The 23,997-nt window shown below is 43.5% G+C and overlaps 1 protein-coding gene across 4 annotated transcripts in view; it reads left to right on the top strand.

Moving 5' to 3' along the window:
* The first annotated feature begins 4,026 nt into the window (after positions 1-4,026).
* Positions 4,027-23,997, top strand: part of Sec11a (SEC11 homolog A, signal peptidase complex subunit) — a 38,343-nt gene continuing 18,372 nt past the window's right edge. For 2 of the 4 annotated variants that reach the window (XM_004852829.3, XM_021264862.2), the window contains exons 1-2: positions 4,027-4,348; positions 20,215-20,324. In XM_004852829.3, coding sequence (XP_004852886.1) covers positions 4,298-4,348; positions 20,215-20,324 — 161 coding nt within the window. In that variant the 5' untranslated portion in view covers positions 4,027-4,297. Of the gene's footprint in view, positions 4,349-7,818; positions 8,270-20,214; positions 20,325-23,997 lie in introns of those variants that run through there. The other 2 variants (XM_087188449.1, XM_087188450.1) reach the window with 2 other exon arrangements.

The raw sequence follows: 23,997 nt of genomic DNA, 5'->3' as shown, positions 1-23,997 counted from the left end.
CCCATGTGGTCTTAAGTGGGGACTTTCAAAGATGGCTGGGTTAGGACGTGTGAATGTAGATTAAGGGTGTGATGCTGGGATTAAGGGGATGGATAATGGAAGCCCCATGCTGGGTGTGTGTGGCACTAATCAATAGGTTTACAGTCTGGATGGAATATAAAGGAAGAAAGGGAAGGCAGGCTTGCTGCTTGCTGCCTCCTGCCTACTCTGCCATACCATTAGCTGTTTCTCCCCTATAATACTCCTCTGTCATGTGCCGCCCTGACTTGGAGCCAGCCGTACATGGACTGAAACCTCTACAAACTGTGAGCTACAATAAACCTTTCCTCCTTTAACTGGTATTGGGAATTTTGTCTCAGCAATGCAAAAAGTAAGGTAGAACACATTCGACTTTTTTGCTTTGCTTTGTTTTTTGAGAAAGGGTCTTGCTATGTAGTAATTCAGGCTAACTTTGAATTCATTATGTAGCCCAGACTGGCCTTGAACTCTGGATCCTCCTGCCTCAGCCTCCCAAGCACTGAGATTACAGGTGTGCCCCACCATGCCTGGCTTCAACATTGAACAAATATTTATGGAGTATCTGCTACATATCTGGCACATATATGGACCCAAGACAAGGTCCATACCCTCACAGAGTTTATATGTACTTTTTCCATAGGCTTTCCTAATTTGGAGAAATTAAGAATTCATTTTTTTAATTCAAACTGCTTTTTATTACCATGATAATGAATATCCTACTCTCCAAATGAAAAATACTGAAGTAGCTAGTGCACTTGGGCCCATGGGGGACAAGCCAGCTTTCTAGCCAAGTCCTGGCTCAAAGAGAAGGCAGGGGTGGGCTGGCAGGGGTCAGTACAGGAGGTGGCAATGAGCTGAGTCTCTTCAAAGTGGGCTCCTCAGGGTAGGGAGCTGTGCTGCGGGAGTTGGCTGGCCTGGGACAGCTCCTGGAAACGGCAGGAGGGCCTGAGACCCCCAGGAGGACTGCAGCAGGGCGCTGCTCCCAGCTGTGCAGCAGACACTGTAAGGAGATCCGGTCCTGGGATGGAACAGGTTGGGCAGCAGACATTGAAGGCTCCTGCGAGGCTGAAGGGCAAGTGTGTGTCTAGAGGCCCCGGACTGGGCACAAAGGTGTGGATCACTCCATTTCTGCTCTCCACCAGCTTGAAAGCAGATGGTCTGGGCGTGGGGCTCTGCTTTCTTCTCTCGAACACAAGGACCTGAGGACAGCGGTGCTTCCAGGTTCCTTTTGCCGGCTTGGCCCCAACTACAGTCCTTCCTCTGGGTCTCCACAGCCTCGCAGGGTCCCAGGCCGACCACGGGCAGGGGCACCTGGAGCAGCTGGCTGAGCGCTCAGGGCCGATCACCTCGACTCTTGGCAAGCTGTGCAAGGGAGGCTCCAGGTCTCGGAGAGCCCAGCGCGGGAGGCGGGGGACCCTCCGGGCCTGGAGGCCCAGGGCCAGCTGGCCTCTCGATCGGAGGACCAGCCTGGGCCTTGCAGCCCCAGGGACCGGTGCGAAGGGTGCCAGGGGCAGCAGTGACAGCATCACAGACTTAAGCTCCCCCGGGTAGCTGCTCAGGGAGGCGTCCATGACAGCTGGAGCAAGTAGGGAGGCGTTAGAGGGCGAGTTCCGGGGAGACCCAGTCTGGATCCCAGACTCCGTGGACTGGGCAGGAGGCGAAGCTCAATGGCAAAGCACACAGGGCTCCGAGGAAGGTTGGCTTTGGGGTGCAAGCCAGGCTCGTGGGACTGCGGGCACGGGCGAAGCCGTCCTCGAGGGTCAGGCTCAGGTCAGCACTGCGCCCTGGGTACACGAGGTCATCCCCGCGGGGCCACCAGGGCTACTCTCACTGAGACAAGGATAGTTGCAGCTTCCCTCCTGGCCTGCCCATTGCTGCTCAGGGAAACAGCTCTGGTTGGAGGGAACTAGCCAGGGCCTCCAGCTTTGAACCTGCCCTTCAGAAGGACAGTGTCAGAAGGGCTGTCGGCAGATGGCTCTTGACAGAAGAGTGCTGCCTTTCCTATTCCTAAAGCAACCAGAAAACATTCAGATGCTTCTTTCTCCCTTTTTCTTCTTTTCTTCCTTTTTTCTTTCTCTCCCTCCTTCTCCCCAACCCACTCAAAGAATTTACTTTTCAACTCAGTAAGTATAGAATGCCTAGGGACAGCATTTGCGATGACAGTCTTAATCACTTTCTTGTGGCCTGGACACTAAATACCCCCTCCACATAGCATAAAAGAGGAGAGGTTTATTTTGGCTCACGTTTTTAGACCAAAGTTGCCCAGTTCCGTGGGAAGAAAGCAGCCCAGGTTATGGAGAGCAGGAAGCAAAAAGAGAAGAGCCGAAAGATGCCCTTCCGGGTCATACCTCAGTGACCCGCCTCTTCCACCCAGGTCCCGCCTCCCAACCATACTTAGCGATACTGGCCTCCGATTCAATCACCTTTCAAAAGCCCTACCTCTGAGCACATTAGGCTTTTGGGGCCACATCTAGTTAACCACAACACTTACATGATTTTAATTAAATTTAACAAGTATTTATTGGGTGGCTGATATGTGCCAGGGTGGGAATTTAATAGTGCACAAGACACTAATGGTTTCTGAAAACAGCTTTATTGTGATAAAATTCACATGCCATACAATTCACCAGTTTAAGTGTGCAACTCATTGGTTTTTTGTATACATAAAGCTGTCCAACTAGCACACTCCAAAAGAAACCCCAGGCCCATCAGCAGTCACTCCTTCTTCCAACTGTCCCAACCCCACGCAGCCCCTGCTTTCCAGCTGTATGGGTTTGGCTGTTCTGGACATTGCACATAAATGGAATCACACAATTGTGAGACTGGTGTCTTTCACTAAACATACTCTTTCAAACTCATCCATGTTGTGGAGGTTTTTTTGTTTTCTGTTTTGGTTTTGAGACAGGGTCTCACTATCTAATTCAAGCTGGCCTCAAACTGGTGGAGTTCCTCCTGCCTCAACCTCCTGAGTCCTGGGATTACAGGCCTGTGCCAACACTCCAGGCTGGTGTGATTTTTTTTTTTTCCTTTTTCCTTTTTCATGTATGTGTTTGCGTATTATCCAAGTTGCATTCTCAGGTTGCTGAGCAACATCTCTAGCTCTTTTTATTTTTACTTTTTTGGGGTACTGGGGATTGAACTCAAGGCCTTCACAGTGAACTACATCCCCAATCTTTTTTGTTTTCGTTTTTTGAGACACGGTCTTGCCACGTAGTCCAGGCTGGCCTCCTTGAGCTTTGTTCGAGGCCAGTCTGGTCTACATAGCGAGACTTTATCTCAAAAAAACCAAATTAAAATAAAATTAAAAGTTGAGAAAATGTCTCACTACACTGTCAGACTGTGTTCACAATTTGAGATTGTCTTCCCTGGGTGGTGGGATTACAGGCCTGAGCCACCAGGTCTGCCGGAAAAAAGTCAAGAATGGAGAAAGCAGCTGTGTAGTGACAACTGTCCGTAATCCCTGTACCTCAGGAGGCCCAAGCAGGAATTCAAAGTTTGAGTCCAACTTGGGCAACTTACTGAGATCCTATCTCAGGGAGGAAAAAAAGCCTTTTTTTAAAAATGGTATCGAGCTTAGTGTGAAGGCCGAGTCAAATGTCCAGTATGGGGTGGGCTGGGAGGGTTCGGGAAAGTCTTCCTGACCAAGGTAACCACTAGGGGCTTCATCGCACTGTAGCGTTGTTTTGGCTGTTTTACGATCCTACCGGGCATTTTTCTCTTCAACCGGACTACAAACTGCAGAGAGGTTCACACAGTGCTTCCAAAGACGCCCCTACCATCCACCCTAAGCGCGCAAAGTACGCAAGGAAACCAACTCCTTTGCCAGCTTCGCATAGCGCGGGACTGCAGCGTGCGGGACCCGAGAACAAACCGCCAGGCGCCACGTCCAGGTCACACCCCAGCTCCGCCGTACCCTAGTGAGCCAGTGAGCCGCTGGGCCCGCCCAGACCCGGGGCGCGATTGGCGCAAGGTTCGCCTTCCGGGGGCCTGTCTACCCGGGGTCGCAGCTTTGGGGAGGAACCGCTCGGTGGAGAGCCAGCCATCTCTGTCGGGCTCCTCCCTGAAGGCGACATCCGGAGCCCCAAGATTGTGCCACCACTTAGCCGGCCCACTGGAAGACCCGAAGGCTCATGCTCGGCAAAGCGGAGGGTTCCGCCCCGGAAGCGGAAGTGCGGGTGCGGGTTCTGGTCCACTGAGAGCCAGTCCCGTCCGCCTCCCATTCCTCTTGGTGGTGTGTTGCGTTCTTTCTCCTGCCTGTGTCCCGCTCGCCGGCCCCGCCATGCTCTCTCTAGACTTTTTGGACGATGTGCGGCGGATGAACAAGAGGCAGGTGAGGTTGGCGCTCTCCGTGTCCCCACGTTCCCAGTATGCCTTCAAGGCCAGAGCGGCGGGACCCGGCGGACCTCTCGGCCGGTCATGAGGACCTCTCAGGTGTGACGCCTGGATAGTCCCCTGTCCTCAAGAATCTGTAGCCTGAGGCCGTGCAGTCTGCCAGGTGTGCTTAGTCCCCAGCCGGTTTGGGGCCTGTCTGGGTGCAGCGCGAGGATCTTCACGTCCCCTTTCTCCTGAGGCGGCACGGAAACCGTGGGGCACTCGCTGAGTGGGCATTGAGGGTGCTGGTTGTGTGGACCTTGTAAAGCGGCAAACTCGCCGTTTCTTCACGGTGGGCCTGGACAGACGAGGCCTAGCGCTTGACCACCCTTCCGGCTGCTGGGGCCCGGAGAGGGGTCTAGGCCCAACAGAAGCCGGGCTGCTGCTTTCATTCTGTTGCAACCCTTCCGGTCCAGCTGGGCCCCGCGAGCTGAACCGATTCTCGAAGACGGAACAGTCTACTTGTCCTTGAGTCCACTTAGCGCTCTAAATCGGTGGTTTTATTGTCCGGTGTAGGTGGCACAGGCCTTCTGATTTTGTCCCTAAACTTTACTCTGTCCTCTAAGTCGTGTGCCAAAAAATACTGAGAATCCTGTTACGATTTAGTCATTACAAACGGTTGCCGGGCCGGGGATTTAGCTCAGCGGTTCCGGCGCCTGCCTCTCAAGCGCAAGGTCCAGAGTTCGACCCCTGATACCAAAAAAACGGTTGCGACTTTTTGTCTTCACCAAATGTAACTGTGGAGTCTAGTTTTGCTTGCAGCCAATCTTTTTTTATAGTATTTTGCTATCAATAGTTATCCTGATGTTAGTATTAAAATTTTTTCTTAGACTTGTATTTTGCACTGTTTATAATTACTATTTAGGGGAAGTAGATATATAGCCTTCTCTTAATGGTCCTTCAGGCCTTAACTGTCTCTTTATCATCCTTACTTAAGACATATCTGAATTGTGAGAGTCCGGTGAGGGCAGTAAGAACAGCTTCAAAGAGCAACTGGCATTTAAGCTGGGTCTTGAAAGAAAGACCTTCATTTATTCATGCTGGGGATTGAACCTAGGAACACATGCTCATGGTAAGCATGCACTCCAGTGAACTGCACACCCACCTTCTGAATAGCCTCATTTTTGTGGGTTGGTTAGCATTTCGACAATTCAAGATGAAAAGAAAGTTGACGGAATACTTGCAGACCTGCTATGTGGTAGAATCTGAGGCTGCAGAAATGTGCAAGGCATACTTCCTGGGCCGGGGATTTAGTTCAGTGGTTCCATTGCCTGCCTTGCAAGCGCAAGGTCCCAAGTTGGATCCCCAGTACCAAAAAAAACAAAAACAAAAAACAAAGCATACTGCCTGCCCACAGAGTTAACCAGACTAAAAGAGAAACAAGAGTATTAATTACAGTATTATAGAACAGTGTGATAAATACTATAACAAAATTATAGGGAAAGGGAAAAGGGACATGGTGAGAAAATGAAGAGGCGGTCCTGCCTTTCTGTTTCCCTAAGACAGAATAATTGTAGTGCAGAATTCATTGCATCAGGACATTCAGGATTAGTGAAAGATAAAGAGATTATTAGAAGTGAATGGGAGGGATTGGATGGCATGAGGATGGAGGAAGGGAGTTATAAAAGACTTTACCTGTACATAATATCTAGGGAAAAGAATTGATGGTGACTGTAGATATTGACAGCTAATCAAACAAAGGAAACTAGAATTTGGGTTTTATTCCTTAAAAATTGTTGCTTTTGTAGTTATGTCTAATTACATGTCACTCACTTATCAAATGTTTGTTTTGTTTGACATTGATTGGTTTCTGAGATTTTTTTTTTTTTTTTTTGGTACCAGGGATTGAACTCGGGTCCTTGCACTTGCAAGGCAGGCGCTGGAACCACTGGGCTAAATCCCCGGCCTGAGATTGATTGATTTTGTAGTAGTGGTTTGAACCCAGTGTCTTTGTACTGAGCTATATCCTTATTTGTTTAAGTTTTTGCAGTTGTGTGCACCTGTCAAAATCAATATATATAACATTTCTGTCGCCCACAAGCTCCTCTTTGCCCCTTTGTAGTCTTTTCTTCCCCAGCCCCAGACAACCACTGATTTGCTTTTTGTTAGTATAAAGAGGTTTGCATCTTATATAAATGGAACCATAGAAAATGTACTAAATTTTATTCTTTGCTGTTTTGTTTGGCCTTTTTTTTGGAAACAGAGTCTTGCTCTGTAGTTCAGGCTATCCTTGAGCTCACTATGTACCCTATACTGGTCTTGAACCGGAGGCAATCCTTCTTCCTGCCTCAGCCTCCCAAGTGCTGGGATTATAAGGATGCGCCACCACACTGGGGAATGTTTTGTTAGGCTTTGAGATATCTTGCTATGTAGTTGAGGCTGGCCTTGAACTTATAATTCTCCAGCTTCAGACTCCCAAGTGCTGGGATTACAAGTGTTTACCGCCACACCTGACCTTTTAATTGATTTTTTTCCTCTATTTAATTTTTAAAGACTTTTTTTTTTAAGAAGAGTTTTAGGTTTGCTGCAAAATTGAAAGAACAGTGCAGAATTTCCCATATACTCTGTCTTGATACATGCCTACCTTCCACCATTATCAGCGTCTCCCACTAGAGTAATGTACTTGTTAAAATTTTTTTTTTTGGTACAGGGATCAAACTTGGGACCTTGCGCTTGCGAGGCAGGTGGTGGAACCACTGAGCTAAATCCCTGGCCCATATTTGTTAAAAATGATAAACCTGTATCGCTGTATGTAAGGTTCACTTTTGGGGGGGCGGGGGGGGGTTACTGGGGGTCGAACTCGGGACCTTGTGCTTGTGAAGCAGGCAGCAGCACCACTGAACTAAATCCCCGGCCCATGTTAGGTTCACTTTTTACAATGTAGAGTCTGGGCTTGGATAAATGTAATGACATGTATCCACCATTATAGTATATAGAATAGTTTCACTGGCCTAAAAACCTCTGCACATTGCCTTTCATCGCCCTCTCACCCTCAAACCTTGGCAGCCACTGATGTGTTTACTGACTCCAGTTTTGCTTTTCCAGAATGTCATATACCGTAATTGGAGTCATACACTTGCATTCCCACCAGCAGCAGTCTCTCCAGGACTTGAGGCCTTATGCAGGAGTACTGTGAATTTGAAGCAAGCCAGGGCTACATAGCAAGACTGCCTCAAAAATGCTAGATGTGGTAGTGTACTCCTATAATCCTGGCAAGAGGAGTGCCAGGAGTTCAGTGCTAGCCTGAGCTATGTAGCAAAACCCTGTTTCAAAATCAAACAAAAAAATTATTTGGTGTTGTCAGTGTTCTGGAATTTGGCCATTTTAACATGTCATGTGATTGTTGTATTAATTAATTGTTGTATAAACTGTCTTAAAAACATCAATCTTTTCTTTTTTGAGACAGGGTCTCCATATGTAGCCCAGGGTAGTCTCCAGCTTGATATGTATCTCAGGCTGGCCTTGACCTGGAAATCTTCCTCCCTCAGCATACTAAGTCCTGGTGTACTCTTCCACTGAACCACACCCCAAACCCTTGTACAGTGGACTCTGGAGTTACGACTGGCCTGACATGTGGACAACTTGGGTTACAACTGGAATTTTAAACTTATGACCAAAGTCTTGAGTTACGACCCGAATGCTGGCCATTTGTGCTTCCATATGGTCTCAGATGCAGGTTTAACCCTTAAAGAGTTCTGGAAGGAACATTACCATATCCTTTCCTGTTCAAAGTTAATTGAGAAATCCTGGACCAATGTCTGTCTAAGGACACTGAGATCTGCCTGTACACAGGAGAAGGAATTTGAAGGCTGTGTAGAAGACCCTGAGCCTTCATTGACCAACTTGAGTTACAACCAGCCCTGGCAAACAAATTGAGTTCGTAAGTCAAGGGTCCAGTGTATTAATTTTTGGGTGTTTTGTTTGTTGTTTCTTGAGACAAGATACTCCCTATGTAGTTGAGGCTGGCCTTAAACTCACTGTGTATCCCAGACTGAGGGCCTCAAACTCATTTCCATCCTCCTGCCTCACCCTCCTAAATGCTGGGATTACAGGCATGTACCACATGACCAGCCCTTGTACTAATTTTTAACGTTTTTGGGGGGGGGGGGGGACCGGGGATCGAACTCAGGTCCTTGCACTTGCACAGCAGGCGGCGAAACCACTGAGCTAAATCCCCGGCCCTCTTGTACTGATTTTTAACAGCACCGTGTTTAATAACTGGCTTGGAAAACATAGTTTGGTTCTAGCAAACCATTGGTTAATATGAGAGTTTTTGATGCACATTGAGGTGACATTTGTGTGAAAAGCCTATTCAGCATTCTCTTTAGTTTTAAAAAATTAATATTCAACTTATAAAAGCTAAAACATGGTATTTTGTCCAACTGATTATTAAGATCCTCTGCTAAGGTAATTATTTGAGAAGCATTTATATGGGACACAGTTATCTTCACTTTTTTTGCAGTCCTAAAACTAGAAACTAGGACCTCCTACATTCTAGGCAAGTGCTCTACCACTGAGCTACATCCCCAGCCTTTTTTTTTTTTTTTTTTTTTTGGTACCTGGGGATGGAACTCGGGACCTTGTGTTTTCGAGGCAGGTGGCAGCACCACTGAGCTAAATCCCCGGCCCTCCCAGCCTTTTTTTTTAAACACATACTATATTTACAGAGTAGTACAGATATTGTTTTGTACTTTACTCTCTTCTCGTTATCATTTAAACATTTTGGTAGGCACACTGTATGCCATGATGTAGATGTACCAAAGCAGATTTTTTTCCTTTTTCTTCTGGTGCCAGGGATCAAACCCAGGGCCTCATGCTGCCAGGCAGCCATTCTACTGCCACACTACCCAGCCTAATTATCTTCATTCATTTTTACCTGTTTGGAGTCCTCTGACCACGTACCTCTTCATCAGACTTCTTTTTTTTCCAAATAGGGTCTCATTATGTAGTTTGTGCTGACCTTGAACTCCCTACATATGTAGCCCAGACTGGCCTTGAACTCATGGCAATCCTGCCTCAGCCTTCTGAATGCTGAGATCACAGATGTGTGCCACCATGCCTGGCTTTCAAACACCTTGTCTCTAGCTTTGCAGAGATATTCTTTTGTCTCTAACGATCCAGTCAAACTGTTAATCATTTTTTGGCAGGGTGGGGGGGTGCTGGGGATCGAACTTGGGTCCTTGCGCCTATGCAGCAGGTGGTGAAACCACTGAGATAAATCCCCGGCCCTCCGTTAATCATTTTGAATCAGTGTGAATCCACACATATGGTGATCGCTCCTTTTGGGCAAAATGAACAACTACTATATTGCTCAGAGTTCTGCCCATTGGGAGGATTTTCCTTCATCTCAGTCCTCATGTTCAACCCTGAGTGAAGTTATAATGTCACAGCTGTTTACTGTCAGTTGGTGCCATATGATTTATGTAAAAAAGTCTACAAATTGAGCCTAAACTTCTTAGCTGATCTTGGGGAATTTTTCACAAGGCAGGAAGGAATTTAGTATGATTAGATCCAACAGGTGATGGAGTATTGAGTGTAAACAGCACAACGACTAATGTCTTATTTGTACTGGATTTCTTTTTTTAAGTTTAGTTCAGTTTTGTTTTTTTTTTTTAGTACCAGGAATTGAACTCAGGGCCTTGCACTTGCCAAGCAGGTGCTGTGCCACTGAGCTACATCCATAGCCCTTTTTTAGTTTTTGAGACAGGGTCTCACTGTGTGGTTCAGGCTGACCTTAAACTCACTATGTACTCCAGCCTGGCCTTGAACTTGCAGTGACCCTCCTGCCTCAGCTTCCCAAGTGCTAGGATTATAGGCATTCACCACCACACTTAGGCCTGTACTGGAAAAAAAAATTTTTTTTGGTACCAGGGATCGAACTTGGGACCTTCCGCCTAAGGTTGTGAGAATCCTCTGTGTGTACTGGTTTAGGTGTATCCCACAAATTTTACTGTTGTATTTTTATTTTTAGTCAATTCAAAATACCAATTCTGATTACTTTTTTTTTTTTTTGGTACCAGGGATCGAACTCGACCTTGTGCCTGCGAGGCAGGCAGTGGAACCACTGAGCTAAATGCCCGGCCACTTCTTTTGCCATTGGTTATCCAGCAGTGTGTCATTTGATTTTTCAAATAGTTGGAGTATTTTTCAGGTGTCTTTTACTTACTGATTTCTATTTTCATTCCATTATAATCTGAGAATATAATTTATGATGTGTTACTGACGTTTGTTTTGTGGTGCTGATAATTTACCTAGGTATTTGTTTTGTGTCAACTTAAAAGGACTCCAAGTGTATCTGCTGGTGAATGTGTCTGCTGTTGTTGGGCCGAGTATTCTGTAAATATCACTTAACTCAAGTTTGCTGGAAATGTTCAAATCTTTTATGTCCTTGTTGATTTTCTGTCCTGTTGCTATATTAATTACTGAGAGTTTTGTAATTTCTGACTATATCTATGGTTTTGCCTCTTTTTCCTTGCAATTTTATCACTACACTTCGTATATTTTGTAGCTAAATTTTGTACATTTAGCATTGTGAAATGCTGGTGATCAGCTTACTTCTTTTTCAATGTGAATTGACCCTCATTTGTGTCTGTACATTTGCTGAAAAACAAAGATGTTAGACTTAAGCCCAATCCTATCCACAGACATAAAATGTAAGGAACCCAGGGCCAGGGATTTAGCTCAGTGGTTCTGTCGCCTGCCTTGCAAGTGCAAGGTCCTGAGTTCGATCCCCAGTACCAAAAAAAAAAATGTAAGTGACCTGAAGACCACACTTAAAAGACAGTATATAGTATACTAAAAGGTAGTATGTTGTTCAATTGGATAAGAAAGCCCAATTGTATTTCCTGGGGAAAAAATGTACTTTAAACATGAAGATAGACAGCTAAGCATGGTGGTGTATGACTATTATCCCAGCACTTAGGAGGCTGAGGCAGGAGGATTGCTGCCAGTTGGAGTCCAGCCTGGGCTACATAATGTGTTCAAAACCAGCCTGAATTGCATAGCAAGACCCTGTCTCAGAAAAACAAGAATAAATAAATAAATATCAAGACAAAATACTATAAAAATAGACAAAAACCATGCTAAAACTAGTAATAAGAAAACTAAAGGAAAAAGAAAAGAAAGTCAGTGGCAACACTAATTCACACAAAGGAGATTTCTCTGCAGATACTATTACGGACAATAGGTGACATAATAGTTTATTTAATGACTGTAATAAATGTGTATGCAGAACTTAACTTCCAGATTGGAGTCTGGTAGATTATAGTACTTAAAATTGTCTGCTTTTATTTTGCTTGATTTTCTGTTTTAGGTTTTTCTTAGTTTCTTGACATATGTTTTTGTTTTGGGGTTTTGTTTTGTTTTTTCTTTTTCCGTACCGGGGATCAAACTCAGGACCTTGCACTTGCCAGGAAGCACGGTGCTACTAAGCTACATCTCCAGCCCTCTTGATGCATGTTATATAGAGTAAGCTATATATGTATACACACCCACACACATACATATGGCTATGTAATATAAATTTTTGTTTGTTTGTTGAGACAGGATCTAACTATGTAGTCCAGGCTGGCTTCAAACTCCCAGTGATGATCCTGTCTCAGCCTCCTGAGTGCTAGGTTCATAGACATGCACCACCATGCCCAGCCAAGTAGATTATAAATTGTACTGTAGATTATCCTAGTCATGGTATTCTTGAGAAAGGTTCCACACTTTATTTCCTAAAAAAGAAAAAGTAGTATACACAAATCCTCATGCTATACCTACTGAGAACTATTATATAGAGCTTTGGTTGGTCTTATTTTTTTATTTGTTATTTTTTAGACAGGGTATGACTATATAGCCCACTCTGGCGTCAAACTTGGAATCTGCCTGCCTTAGCCTCCCGAGTGCTGGGATTACAGTTTTGCACCATGATGCCTGGCTCTTTCCTAGTTTTACCTGGAGTATTGAGGAACCTACCATTTTCATCACTTCTTAGAAAAAGAGAACAGGGCTCTTCAGTTCTCTGGTTGTTATTCTACATGTGTCTCTCAACATTGTTTTTTGTCTTGCGGGTCTAGGGATTGAACTCAGGACCTTCCCATTCTCAGCTATTTGTCTGACTGTCTTTCAGTCTGTCTGTGACAGGGTCTCACCGTGTAACCCAGGCTGGCCTTAGACTGGCAACAATCCTCTTGCCTCAGCCTCTTGAGTGCTGGGATTACAGGAGTGCACCACCACACCTGGCACCCAGGCCTTTTTAAATTTTGAGGCTGAGTCTCACCAAGTTGCCCAGGTTGCACTCGAACTTGTGATCCTCCTGCTTCGGCCTCCCGCCTGGCATTACAGGTGTGTGCTGCACGGCCCGGCTGACATAACATCTTATTGTCAGCCTATGTGGCTAAATGGTGTGAGGTTACATAGCTGCCACCTTGTTTCTGCCAGTGTCACAGAGATGCAGCACTTTTTCTGATACTATACATTCCTAAGCATTCAGACTTAGTAGTAAAGAGAACAGGGGCTCAGGACTGTGTTTGACTTTTGAGCAAGATTGCTGGCAGGAAAAGGGGAGGAAAAAAGGGAAACAAGTAGAACCCTCCACGCTTGGCTCAGATAACTTGTTTTAGCAAATAATGTGCTTCTATCTAGGCTTCAGCTCATAGACTGACTTAGCACACTGCACAAGTGGACAGCATTTAAGAAACAATCAGTTCCTCAGCCCAGGGCTTTCAACTCCTGTCTGTGGTAAAAATGAAGAGGATGACCTTGATGATTAGATAAATTCTACCTTATGATTTTATAGTAAATATAATAGGACGTGTCTGAGCATAAGGACAAGGGGAAATACAAGGGCAATAACGGTGACCTTGTAAACATAGGAAATCATAAATTCTAAGTCATTTGTTTTTCTTTTAAAGAGCAGTTATCAGCCTGAGCAGATAGCTCAGCGATAGAGTACGTGCCTAGTGTGATGAAGGCCCTGGGTTCCATGCATTGCTGAGAGAGAGAGAGAGAGAGAGAGACAGAGACAAGACAAACAGACAGTCAAGCCAGGCATCATGGTGTACTCCTATGGTCCCAGCTACTCCAGGAACTGAGGCAGAGAGAGCACTTGAGCCCAGGAGTTCATAGGCAGCCTGGGCAGCATGGCTAGATCATGTCTGAAAGCAAAGTGCAGTTACTGTATCTTACTTGATGTTAGGTAACTGTTCTCTGACAGTTCTACAGCCAGCTCTTCTTACTTTCTTGTTGCTGAGACACAATATCGGACACCCACAATTCTGAGGAGGAAAACTATTTTGGCTCACAGTTTGTAGAAGTTTCAGTCCATAGTTGGCTGCCTCCAAGGAAGGGCATCATGGCAGAGGAGAAACACCTCATGCTTTGGTGGAAGCAGAGAGAGAGAGAACATGGAGGAAGTGAGATGGCCCTTCCTGGCCATGATCCCAGTGACCCACCTCCTCCAACCTGGCTCCACCTCTTAACATCACAGCTGTGAACTTCTCAGCAGACTAATCTGCTGATGACTATCATACCCCCATGATCCAGTCACCTCCCAAAAGCCGCACCTATCAGCACATGAGGCTCAACCATAACACTCTGAAAATGGAAAGTTTTCCTCAACAAAACAGATTTGCATTGATTGGTATGTGACTATTTTCAGTTTTATTTCACTGTGGATTTTTATTTTTTGCTGCAGAATTTTTTTCTCCCAGTACTGGGGATCAAACCCAGGACCTCACACATGCTAGGCAGGTTCTCTACCACTCAGCTAGACCCCTAGACCTTTTTAAGTTTTATTTTGAGATGGGTTGTCATTTGCCCAGAGTGGCCTCAAACTTGTGATCTGTCTCAGCCTCCCTAGTAGCTGGTATTATAGGTGTATACCACCATACCCTGCTTGTGGCAGAAATCTTAAATGTGATTGAATTAAGTTTTATGTATACATGGTACATGTGGGTATTAGCTTTTCAAAATTGGGCTGATTCTGAATTTTAAAACACATCTGCCCTGCTAAATGACTGAATTAGGGATCATGGAACCATATATTGTAGTTTCTTTGGAATTGTACAACCCTTCCCTTAGAGGCTGTAGACTGGGGCCAAAGTCTGTTGTCCTAACTGGTGCTGTTGATGTTTTTAGCATGAGAAGTTTGGAAAATGGAGTCGAAGCTGAATTCCTGACCATTTGTCCTCTGGTTGGCCGTGATTGCTTCTTACCAGCTCATTCCCTATTTTGTCAATTCCTGTTCCACTTCCTCATTTCAATCATCTGAATGAAAAAAAGTTTTTCTCTTTTGAAAAGTCATCATCATGCAGACATGAAATGTAGGAGGCCTGAGTCATAGTAGTTGCTGCTCTTGACTGCCATAGCTGTGCAGCCGAGTGCCTCATTATATACTCTCTGTGCCTGTTTTCTCACTGTAAGTGGTTTAGATAATCACATGCTCACACTACTCCATTTTTCACAGGACAGCAAATATTTACACCTGTGCCTGACAAAAAGTGTTTTTTCCTTTGCTTTCTTTCTTTTTTGTCCTGCTGTGGAAGACATTACTTCATTGGGATGTCAGATAGTGTTCTGGCCATTAGCATGAACTGAACAAAATAAACCAAAACAGCTTTTTTGTTATTTTGGTTTTTGAGACAAGATTTCACTATGTAGTCCAGGCTGGCCTAAAACTTGTGATCTTCCTGCCTCATCTTCCCAAGTGCTAGGGTTACAGGTGTACATATGGGCTGGCTTCTTTCTTTTCTCATAACTTTTTTTTTTTTTGGTACCAGGGATCGAACTCAGGTCCTTGTGCTTCCAGGGCAGGCAGCAGAACCACTGAGCTAAATCTCTGGCCCTGGCTTCTTTCATTTAGATGTGTGTGTGCTATGGATTGAACCCTGAATTGTACCCTCAACTCCCTAAGCATTTTGTGGGTTGGTTTTTTTTGTTTGTTTGTTTTGGTTTTGGTACTGGAACTCAAACTCAGGACCTTGTGCTTGCCAGGCAGGTGCAGGGTCACTAAGCTACATCCTCAGCCCCTAAGCAGTTTATTTTTGAATAGGTGATACTTGCGTATAGTAAAAATTGTAAAAAACACAAAGCAACTTTTTTTTTTTTTTTTTGTAAGTCAGAGTTTTGCTTTGTAGTTCAAGCTGATCTCACTATGTAGCCCAGGCTGACCTTGAACTCACAGGGATCCTCCCACCTTAACCTCCTGGTCTTACAGGTATGTACCACCATGCCCTGTGAAGCTACATTTTTTTTAAAAAAGATAATTCACTGGGTGTGTGTTTTATTTATTTATTCTTTGTTTGTTTGTTTGTTTTGAGATAGAGTCTCTATGCAGGTCAGGCTGGCCTAACTCATTATGTAGCCTAGGCTGGCCTCAAACTCTCAGCAATCCTCTTGCCTCAGCCTCCCAAGGGCTGGGACTGCAGGTGTGCACCACCACACCTGTCAGGTGTGTTTTATTAATCTTTTTTATTTTATGAAAAAACAAAACACTTTCATATCATTATCTTCAAAGTGGTTAACTCAGAGTACAAGACAAAAACCAAAAAAACTCATAAAAAAGAAACATAATAACATGACTCTTTTCAACACAAATAAACTAGTAATATAGTGCTTTTTTTTCTATCTGACTTAGTTCCTCTTCCCAGAGACAGCCACTGTCTCTATTTCCTATGTATCCTTCCAGATATTACCTTCATTTATAAAAATAAATGATAATTTTTCAGTCTTGAGGAAAAATAGATTAATAGTAGGGAAAAAATAGAAAATGATGCAAGAACTCTGAATTCATCATCATAAATGTAGAGTATCTATTAACTGCTTGTTATGAAACAGGAGAAACAATTAGTTTTTTGAAACATGAGGGTAAACACCAGAAGAAATCGCTACAAGACATGAAAATGTTTACTGTAGATGACCTCCCATGGCTAGAATATTACTGTTATTATATATTTATGTATGTAATATTTTGATAGAAAAATTGATTTAAAAAGTAGGAAGTATGGATAAGCAATGAAATGAAAATGCATAATACATATCATGCTCCTACATGTAACTGTTACTGGGTAGCTCCTTCTAAAAGTGGATTGCCAGGGGCTGGGGATTTAGCCCAGTGGTTCCGCCACCTGCCCCACAAGCACAAGGACTGGAGTTCGATCCTTGGTACAAAAAAACCACCAAAAAACAAATAAAAATGGATTGCCAAATAATCATTCCTGAGATTTTTGGTGCTTGTATCTCCTTCTGGAGTTGGAGTCCAGGTTCTTACCTCAAACAAAGAATCAAATGCAGTAAGCAAAAAGCAGTGACAAAGTTTATTTTAAAAAGTAAAAGTGGCCAGGAATTTAGCTCAGTGGCACCATGTCTGCCTGGCGAGAGCAAGATCCTGAGTTCAATCCCCAGCATCAGAAAAAAAAAAAAAAAAAGGGTAAAAGTGAAGAGTGAAGGAGAAACTGGCTCTGGAGAGCCAGCTTGGGCACAGTAAAAGAGGAAAAAAACAAGATAAAAGTATAGTGAATCCCCAGACTTCTTGGAGTTCCTAAAGTACCCATGAATTGTGAAAAACAGCGAATTTCAGATATGGTCAGAAAAATGCCTATAAATGTCTATTTTTATAGTTTAAACCCTGAGGGCTGGGGATTTAGCTCAGTGGTGCTGCTGCCTGCCTCCCAAGTCCAAGGTCCCAAGTTCAATCTCCGGTACCCCCCCCCCAAAAAAACCCCTAAATATGCTGTCTCCTGCAGTTATGTAATTTAATTTAATAAAATACTGTATTAATAAAGGCTTTAGAATGTGCAGGGCATTTTGGTGGCATCTCAGGGATCTTAGAGCTTTAAGAAGAACAAATCCATGGGCTGGGGATTTAGCTCAGTGGTTTTGCCTCCTGCTGCACAAGCGCAAGAACCCAAGTTCAATCCCCGGTACCAAAAGGAAAAAAAAAAAAAAGAAGAAGAACAAATCCAGAATACTTGAGGTAGCTACACTTGGTACAGCAACTTGTTATGATGCAGGAATGCTGATGCATCTGCCAGAGGTGGGTTACAGGGCAGCAGCCAGTCAGCAGCAAGGAGAACTGAATAATGCTTTTAGATTGGCTACTTGCAAACCTCCTGCTAAAAAAAACAATTGCAAGGATATTTGTGGTTTCTGAGAAATTGCGGGGGTTTCTGCAAACAATTTTTAGTTAGGTTCTAAGGAAAAATCTGTTAATGACCGAGGCCAGAAACTGAACTGTGACTTTGCCAGGTATACTGTACACCCAGAAGGATGCAGGGTGGGCTAGCGTGAGGAAAGCCACAATAGCAAGCTCTTCTTGGCACCTGTGTCCTTTTATACCATCCAAATCTCAAGGAAACCCACAAGAACTTCATATGGGTCCTGAGAGGCAGTGCCAGGATCCCACATCTCAGGCTGATGTCTGGTCCAGGCCATCCTTTTGGAAACCATCCTATTGCTTGAGTTCTCACAAGAAGCCCACCTGCAGGGCTTTGGGAATTGTTCTGCATATATATGTTCTGGGATCTTTTAATTAACAGATTGGGCCTGCTTCCCCAGCTAGCTTTGCCACATCTTTTTTTTTTTTAATTTTTTTAATGTTGGTTACTCCTTTATTTCCAACAATAATTCATATGTGACTTTTTTTTTTTTTGGTACCAGGGATTGAATTCAGGACCTTGTATTGGCAAGGCAGGCGCAGTGCCACTGAGCTAAATCCCCGGGCCTCCCACATCTTAGTCTCCTATCTCATAACCACTAATATAGTTAGTTTATTTAATTCTTTTTTTTTCCTTTTTTAGTCAGTCCTAGGATTGAACCCAGAGCCTTTGCCCTGAGCTACACCCTCAGCCCTTTTTTATTATTTATTTTGAGACAGGCTCTTGGTAAGTCACTAAGTTGCCCAGGTTGGGTTTGAACTTGTGATCTTCCTGCCTAGCTTCTATATTTTTTAAAATAGTGAAAATGAGCTTATCTTGTATGTATTTTTGAAACTTTGGTTTTTCTACTTTAAAGTATATTGTGAATGTTTTTTCAGGCCTATATTTTCTTTCTTTTTTTTTTTTTTTTCCGGTACTGGGGATCAAACTCAGATCCTTGCACTTGCACAGCAGATCAGCAGGCAGCGAAACCACTGAGCTAAATCCCCGGTTCTCAGGCCTATATTTTCAATCCTACGTTTAAGGATCTTTTTTTTTTTTGGTACTGGGGATTGAACCCGGAGCCTTACGCTAAAGTACCTCCCCAACCTACCCCCACCTTTTATTGTTTTTAATTCCTCCCTTTTAAAGATAGATGTCACTGTATCACTAAGTTTCCTAGGCAGGCCTGGAACTTGCAGTCCTACGTCAGCCAGAGTCCTGGGATTACAGGTGTGGATGCCTGGCAAAGTTTTCCATAATCTGACCTTAATACAGGATTTCAGATTTCTACCAGTACTTTTTAAGCACCTTTTTCTTTTTAAGCAGTAGCAAAGTTTTATTAAAGTTAGAAAAGAAATAGGCTCTGCAGAGTGAGTTTGGGCCAAGTAAAAGTAGGAACAGAAGCACGCCCTACAGAATGAGGGCAGGCCACCTGCAAATAGCACAGTGGCCAGCATCATTCTCTTTTGCCTTGAACTGGAACTGTTTGCTGTGCTGTCTAGCCATCCTTTTCTGCTTGTACCCATTTTCCAGTCTTGGCCCAACATATTTAGCTTACATTATTTCCCTCAATCGAAATGCCTGTCTGGGATTGTGTCTGCTTATTGACATTATGACAGAATTTGTGGAGTAGTGGAAGTTACACGTTGAAGAATGCTGGGTTCGGGCCAGCAAACCCTCATAGAGAGATGAGTGAAAAACATGAGAGGCAAAGAATATCTTTGAGGAGGGTCAGGGGACCCCACCAAAATGGAGCCCCAAACTGACTCAAACTCCCAGATTTATTGAGGAAGAACAAAGGCATAGATTTCTGCTGAGCACAGATGTTTAAGTAGCAAGGCAGGTTATAGGGATGGTGACAGTTTGGCTGAATAATTTTTATCTGATTATCCCTTAGGAAGCTTCCTTGTTTTCCCCCTTGTAAGACCCATCTCTGCTAGAGTTGGCAAAACATCCCATCTTCAAGATGTTCCGGCTCCTCAGAGTTGGCAATCTTCTGCCCACCCCCACCTCCACCCCCAGTCAACCTGAACAGATGTTGACCCATTGGGTGTTGCAAGGAGCTCCACAAAGAATCGGGGGGGGGGGGGGCTGGTCGTAAAGTCATGTGACTCAGGAGCTGCAGGACTTTGATGAAGTCTCTTCTCTGAGTCAGATTTTCTCAACTGTAAATGAGGGCATGGAGTTAAATGTTGACTATCCTGTGGTTATAACTACTGGAGAAAATTACGTACTAGAAGGTTTTAAAATCTGAGATCCATTACATTGGCTGTTATGTAGCTTGATGTGAACTGAAGCTGGATGGTTGTGAAGCCCAAATGAAAGAATTTATGTGAAAAGTTTTGGAAATATTAATTTAATGCCTAAATGTAGCTGGTGGTGTAGCAGATAAAGCAGAGTATAGGGGAACTGTCAGTGAGAGAAAGAGGGCTGTTCTGAGAGGTGATGGTTTAATTATTAAAATATTTTAAAGAATGTCTCAGGAGGGCCAGGGATCTTGCTCAGTGGTTGCGCTGCCTGCCTTGCAAGCAGAAGGACCCGAGTTCAATCCCCAGTACCAAAAAAAAAAGAAAGTTAAAAAAAAAAAAGAATGTCTCAGGACTTCAGCTGCCCTGAGTTCCACCTGAAACTTAGATACTGCTCTTGTTGCTTTTCTGAGGGGGGGAGAATGGTGGATCTGATTTCTTCTCTTTTGTTCCTACAGCTGTATTATCAAGTCCTAAATTTTGGAATGATTGTCTCCTCGGCACTAATGATCTGGAAGGGGTTAATGGTAATAACTGGAAGTGAAAGTCCAATTGTAGTGGTGCTCAGGTAATAATTAATTTTTCTTTTCAAGGCATGGAATTGCATGGCATTGCTTGGAGGAAAATTGAGATACTGAGTGACTAGCATGTCAGTCCCTTAGAAACTACTCTTTCTCAGAAGTGGGCCTGGGAGAAAATTAGTTAGTACTTCTCAATTGTGAGAAATTTTCAACCTTGTTAGATGCACCCTATCAGAGCCCCAAAAGGCCTATGACCTTTCCATAAAAAGGTTACTAGGAGAGCTTTATTTTTGGTTCATCCCATAAAAAAATGTTTCCTTGCACTTTATTTTCCTGAAATTCTTCTGTCTTACACTGCTCACTTTGATACACCAGGCCTGGTATTGTTAGTTCATTAGATTTTATAGTACCTCCACAAATGAGTTTTACTGCAGCATGTCCTCAGTGTTAATTCAGAAGCCTTACTAATTACTTCTAAACTAGACTTCAGGAATTTTGAAGGTATTAGTACTGTCTCATAAGGTGACAAATAATACTGAATTTTTTTTCTTTACTCTGCCTCCTTCCCTATTTTTTCAATCATATGTTTTATTTTTATATATTTATTTTTTGATACTGGGGGTCAAACTCAGGACCTTGCGCTTGTGAGGGGGTGCGGTGCCACTGAGCTAAATCCCCGGCCCTCATACATTGTAATTTTAAAACCTAATTTAGCAACTCTTTTTTTTTTTGGTACTAGGGATTGAACTCCAGTCCTTGCACTTGCGCACCAGGTGGTGAAACTACTGAGCCAAATCCCCAGCCCCTAGCAACTCATTTTTGGAGAATTTGCCATATGGTTATCTTATTGAACCATCATAGCACTGTCTTATTTTGTGGTTAATACTCTATTTCAAATCCTTTCTAGAACTCAGTGTGGTGATGCATGCCTGTAATCTCAGCACTTGGGAGGCTGAGGCAGGAGGATCACCGCAAGTTTGAGGCCAGGCTAGGCTACATAGTGAGTTTAAGGCCAGCCTGAACTACATAGTGAGACCCTGCCTCAAAATAAAAACCAACAAGGCTGGGGATTTAGCTCAGTGGCACTGTGCCTGCCCTGCAAGTTCAAGGTCCTAAGTTCAATACCCAGTACCAAAAAAAAAAAACCCAACAGCAAAAAATAAAATATGTGGCCCTAAGTTCCTCATCTTATTCAGTGGAAGCTTTGATTTCTGTCAGATAAAGAAGCCACACTAATTGGCACTCTGGAGAAAAGGAATAGAGAGAGAGCCTGGGGAGGCTTCTGGAAGAGATTCTTCTAGGGTCATTTCAGGTAGAATTCCCTCAGGGCAGATATTGAAGGATGTCCTAGTTACTTTTCTTACTGCTGGAACCTAATACCCAAAACCCACAAGTTAAGGGAGGAGAGGTTTATTTAGCTCACAGATTGCAGAGGTTTCAGTCTATAATCGGCTGGCTCCAAGCCAGGGTAGCATGGCAGACAGGCATCACAGAGGAGAAACAGTTCATGGCGGGCAGAAGGTGGCAAAGTAAGCAAGAGATAAGACAAAATTGCATCTAGGCTACCAGGATTAGGGTTGTGCCAAACCAATCAGCAGTCTGATTTAGTAATCACCCACCCTTAATCCTAGCATCACCATGAACCAATCACACAATCTAGATTCAGCCACCTCTGAAAAAGCCCTGTCTACAACTGCATGAGACTTTGGGAGGACCGCTAGACAAAAGCCATAACAAAGGACAATGGACCTGTAACCTGCGGTGGTAGATTTAATAGAATTAGACAAGAGGACTTGCTCAAAACATTGGAATCCTGAATGTAGCAAACTTACAGAATATATGTACTATTAGTTGGTACATAAAAGTGATATTTGGACTAAATTAACTGGTAGCAAGTTTTTTGGGTTTTTTGAGACAGGGTCTCACTGTGTAGTTCAGGTTGGCCTTGAACTCACCATGTAGCCCAGGGTGGCCTTGAACTCATGGGATCCTCCTGGCTCACCCTCCCAATTGCTGAGATTACAGGTGGGCACTACGTCACCTGGCTTAGCAAGGGTACTTGTATACTAAGTTCTTCTGATTGCCAAGAAAGCAAGGAAATTAAGAGCAATCAGTATTAGGGGAGAACCTGGTCAAGAGGAAGGAAGAGCTGTCTTTAGAGAAAGGTGCAACTTTATGGGATAGGGTGGCCAGGTAGGTTTTACCTGGCCAGGGTTTTGTGAAACTTAAAGGAATATAATTTTTACCTATAACCAAATGTGCCTCAGAGGATCATGCTGACAGAAGGCGCTTTAGGATTTTTGTGAAACCTTGGGAATAAGGACAAGTACTTTCATATTTATTTTATTGACTTAAGTTTCAGATAACATTTAAAACTGACTTTTCCCCTTTATAGAGCTGAAGTTCATTAAAAATACTAGCCTAGGGCCAGGGATTTACCTCAGTGGTGCCACCGCCTGCCTCATAAGCACAAGGTCCCGAGTTCGATCCCCAGTACCAAAAAAAAAAAAAAATTAGCCTGTATTTTATGTAACTTCTAAAATTTTCTTCCTCAGAAAATTAAGAGTAGCACTGTCATATGATCCCGCAGTCCCATTACTGGGTGTACATCCAGTGGAAATGAAATCAGTATGTTGAGATGACACCTGCACTCTATGTTTATTGCTGCACTATTCACATTAGCCAGGAAATGGAAACAACCTAAGTGTCCATCAAATAACCAATAGATAAAGAACATGTGATACACCTATAAACCATGGAATACTATTCAGCCCAAAAAAGGATTAAATCCTGTCATTTGAAACAATATAATGGACCGGGTAGTCATTATGTTACATAAAATAAGTTGACCATAGCATGATAATGCACACCTGTAATCCTAGCACTTCAGGAGGCTGAGGCAGGAAGACTGCAAGTTTGAGCCCTATATGGGGAACTTATGATTTGGTAAGACTGTGTGTCAGAATAAAAAGTATACAAGGTCTGAAGATGTTGCTTGGAGTAAAGGCCCTGGGTTCAATCCCCAGTACTACCACCAAAAAGAAGGGCAGAGCACAGAAAGACAAATAGCATATGATCCCTCTTAAGAGGAGAATGCTGGCTACCTAGGACAGGAGGGGACAGGAGGGGTGGGGAAAGTATTAAGTTATAGTACATGAGTACTATAGTCCATGAGTACTAAATTCTAGTTATAAGGAATAAGTTATAGTGTTCTGTTACATGATGGGTTGACTATAAGTAATGGTAATGTACTATATATTTCAAAAAAGCAAGAATAAAGGATTTTGAATGTTTTTACCACAAAGAAGTGATAAATATTTGAAGAGATAGATATATTTACCCTAATTTAAACATTGTATAACATGTGTGTGAAAACATCACATGGTACCCCGTATATATGTACAGTTTTTGTCAGTTAAAAAAAATTAAATTTGTCATGATGGATACATTAAATTTGAAAGTATAATTTAACCAGGTGCTCATAGGAAGTCCTTTTGTAATTTACTTAATGTTTAAAAAGTTTTCCCCAGTTTATTCCTTTAATAGTCCTCTCAGGCAAAGGGTGTAGCTTAGTGGTAGAGTGCTTGTCCAGCATGCTCAAGGCCCTGGGTCTGGGTTTGGTCCCCAGCACCATACCCTCAAAAAATTAATAACAAGGGGCCGGGGATTTAGCTCAGTGGTTTCACCGCCTGCTGCCAAGCACAAGGACCCGAGTTGGAT

Source organism: Heterocephalus glaber, unplaced genomic scaffold, assembly GCF_053883595.1.
Source record: "Heterocephalus glaber isolate CG9 unplaced genomic scaffold, H.glaber_assembly_v1.0 deba00001531, whole genome shotgun sequence".
Taxonomy (NCBI): Eukaryota; Metazoa; Chordata; class Mammalia; order Rodentia; family Bathyergidae; genus Heterocephalus; species Heterocephalus glaber.
This window is presented reverse-complemented; position numbering and strand designations above follow the sequence as displayed.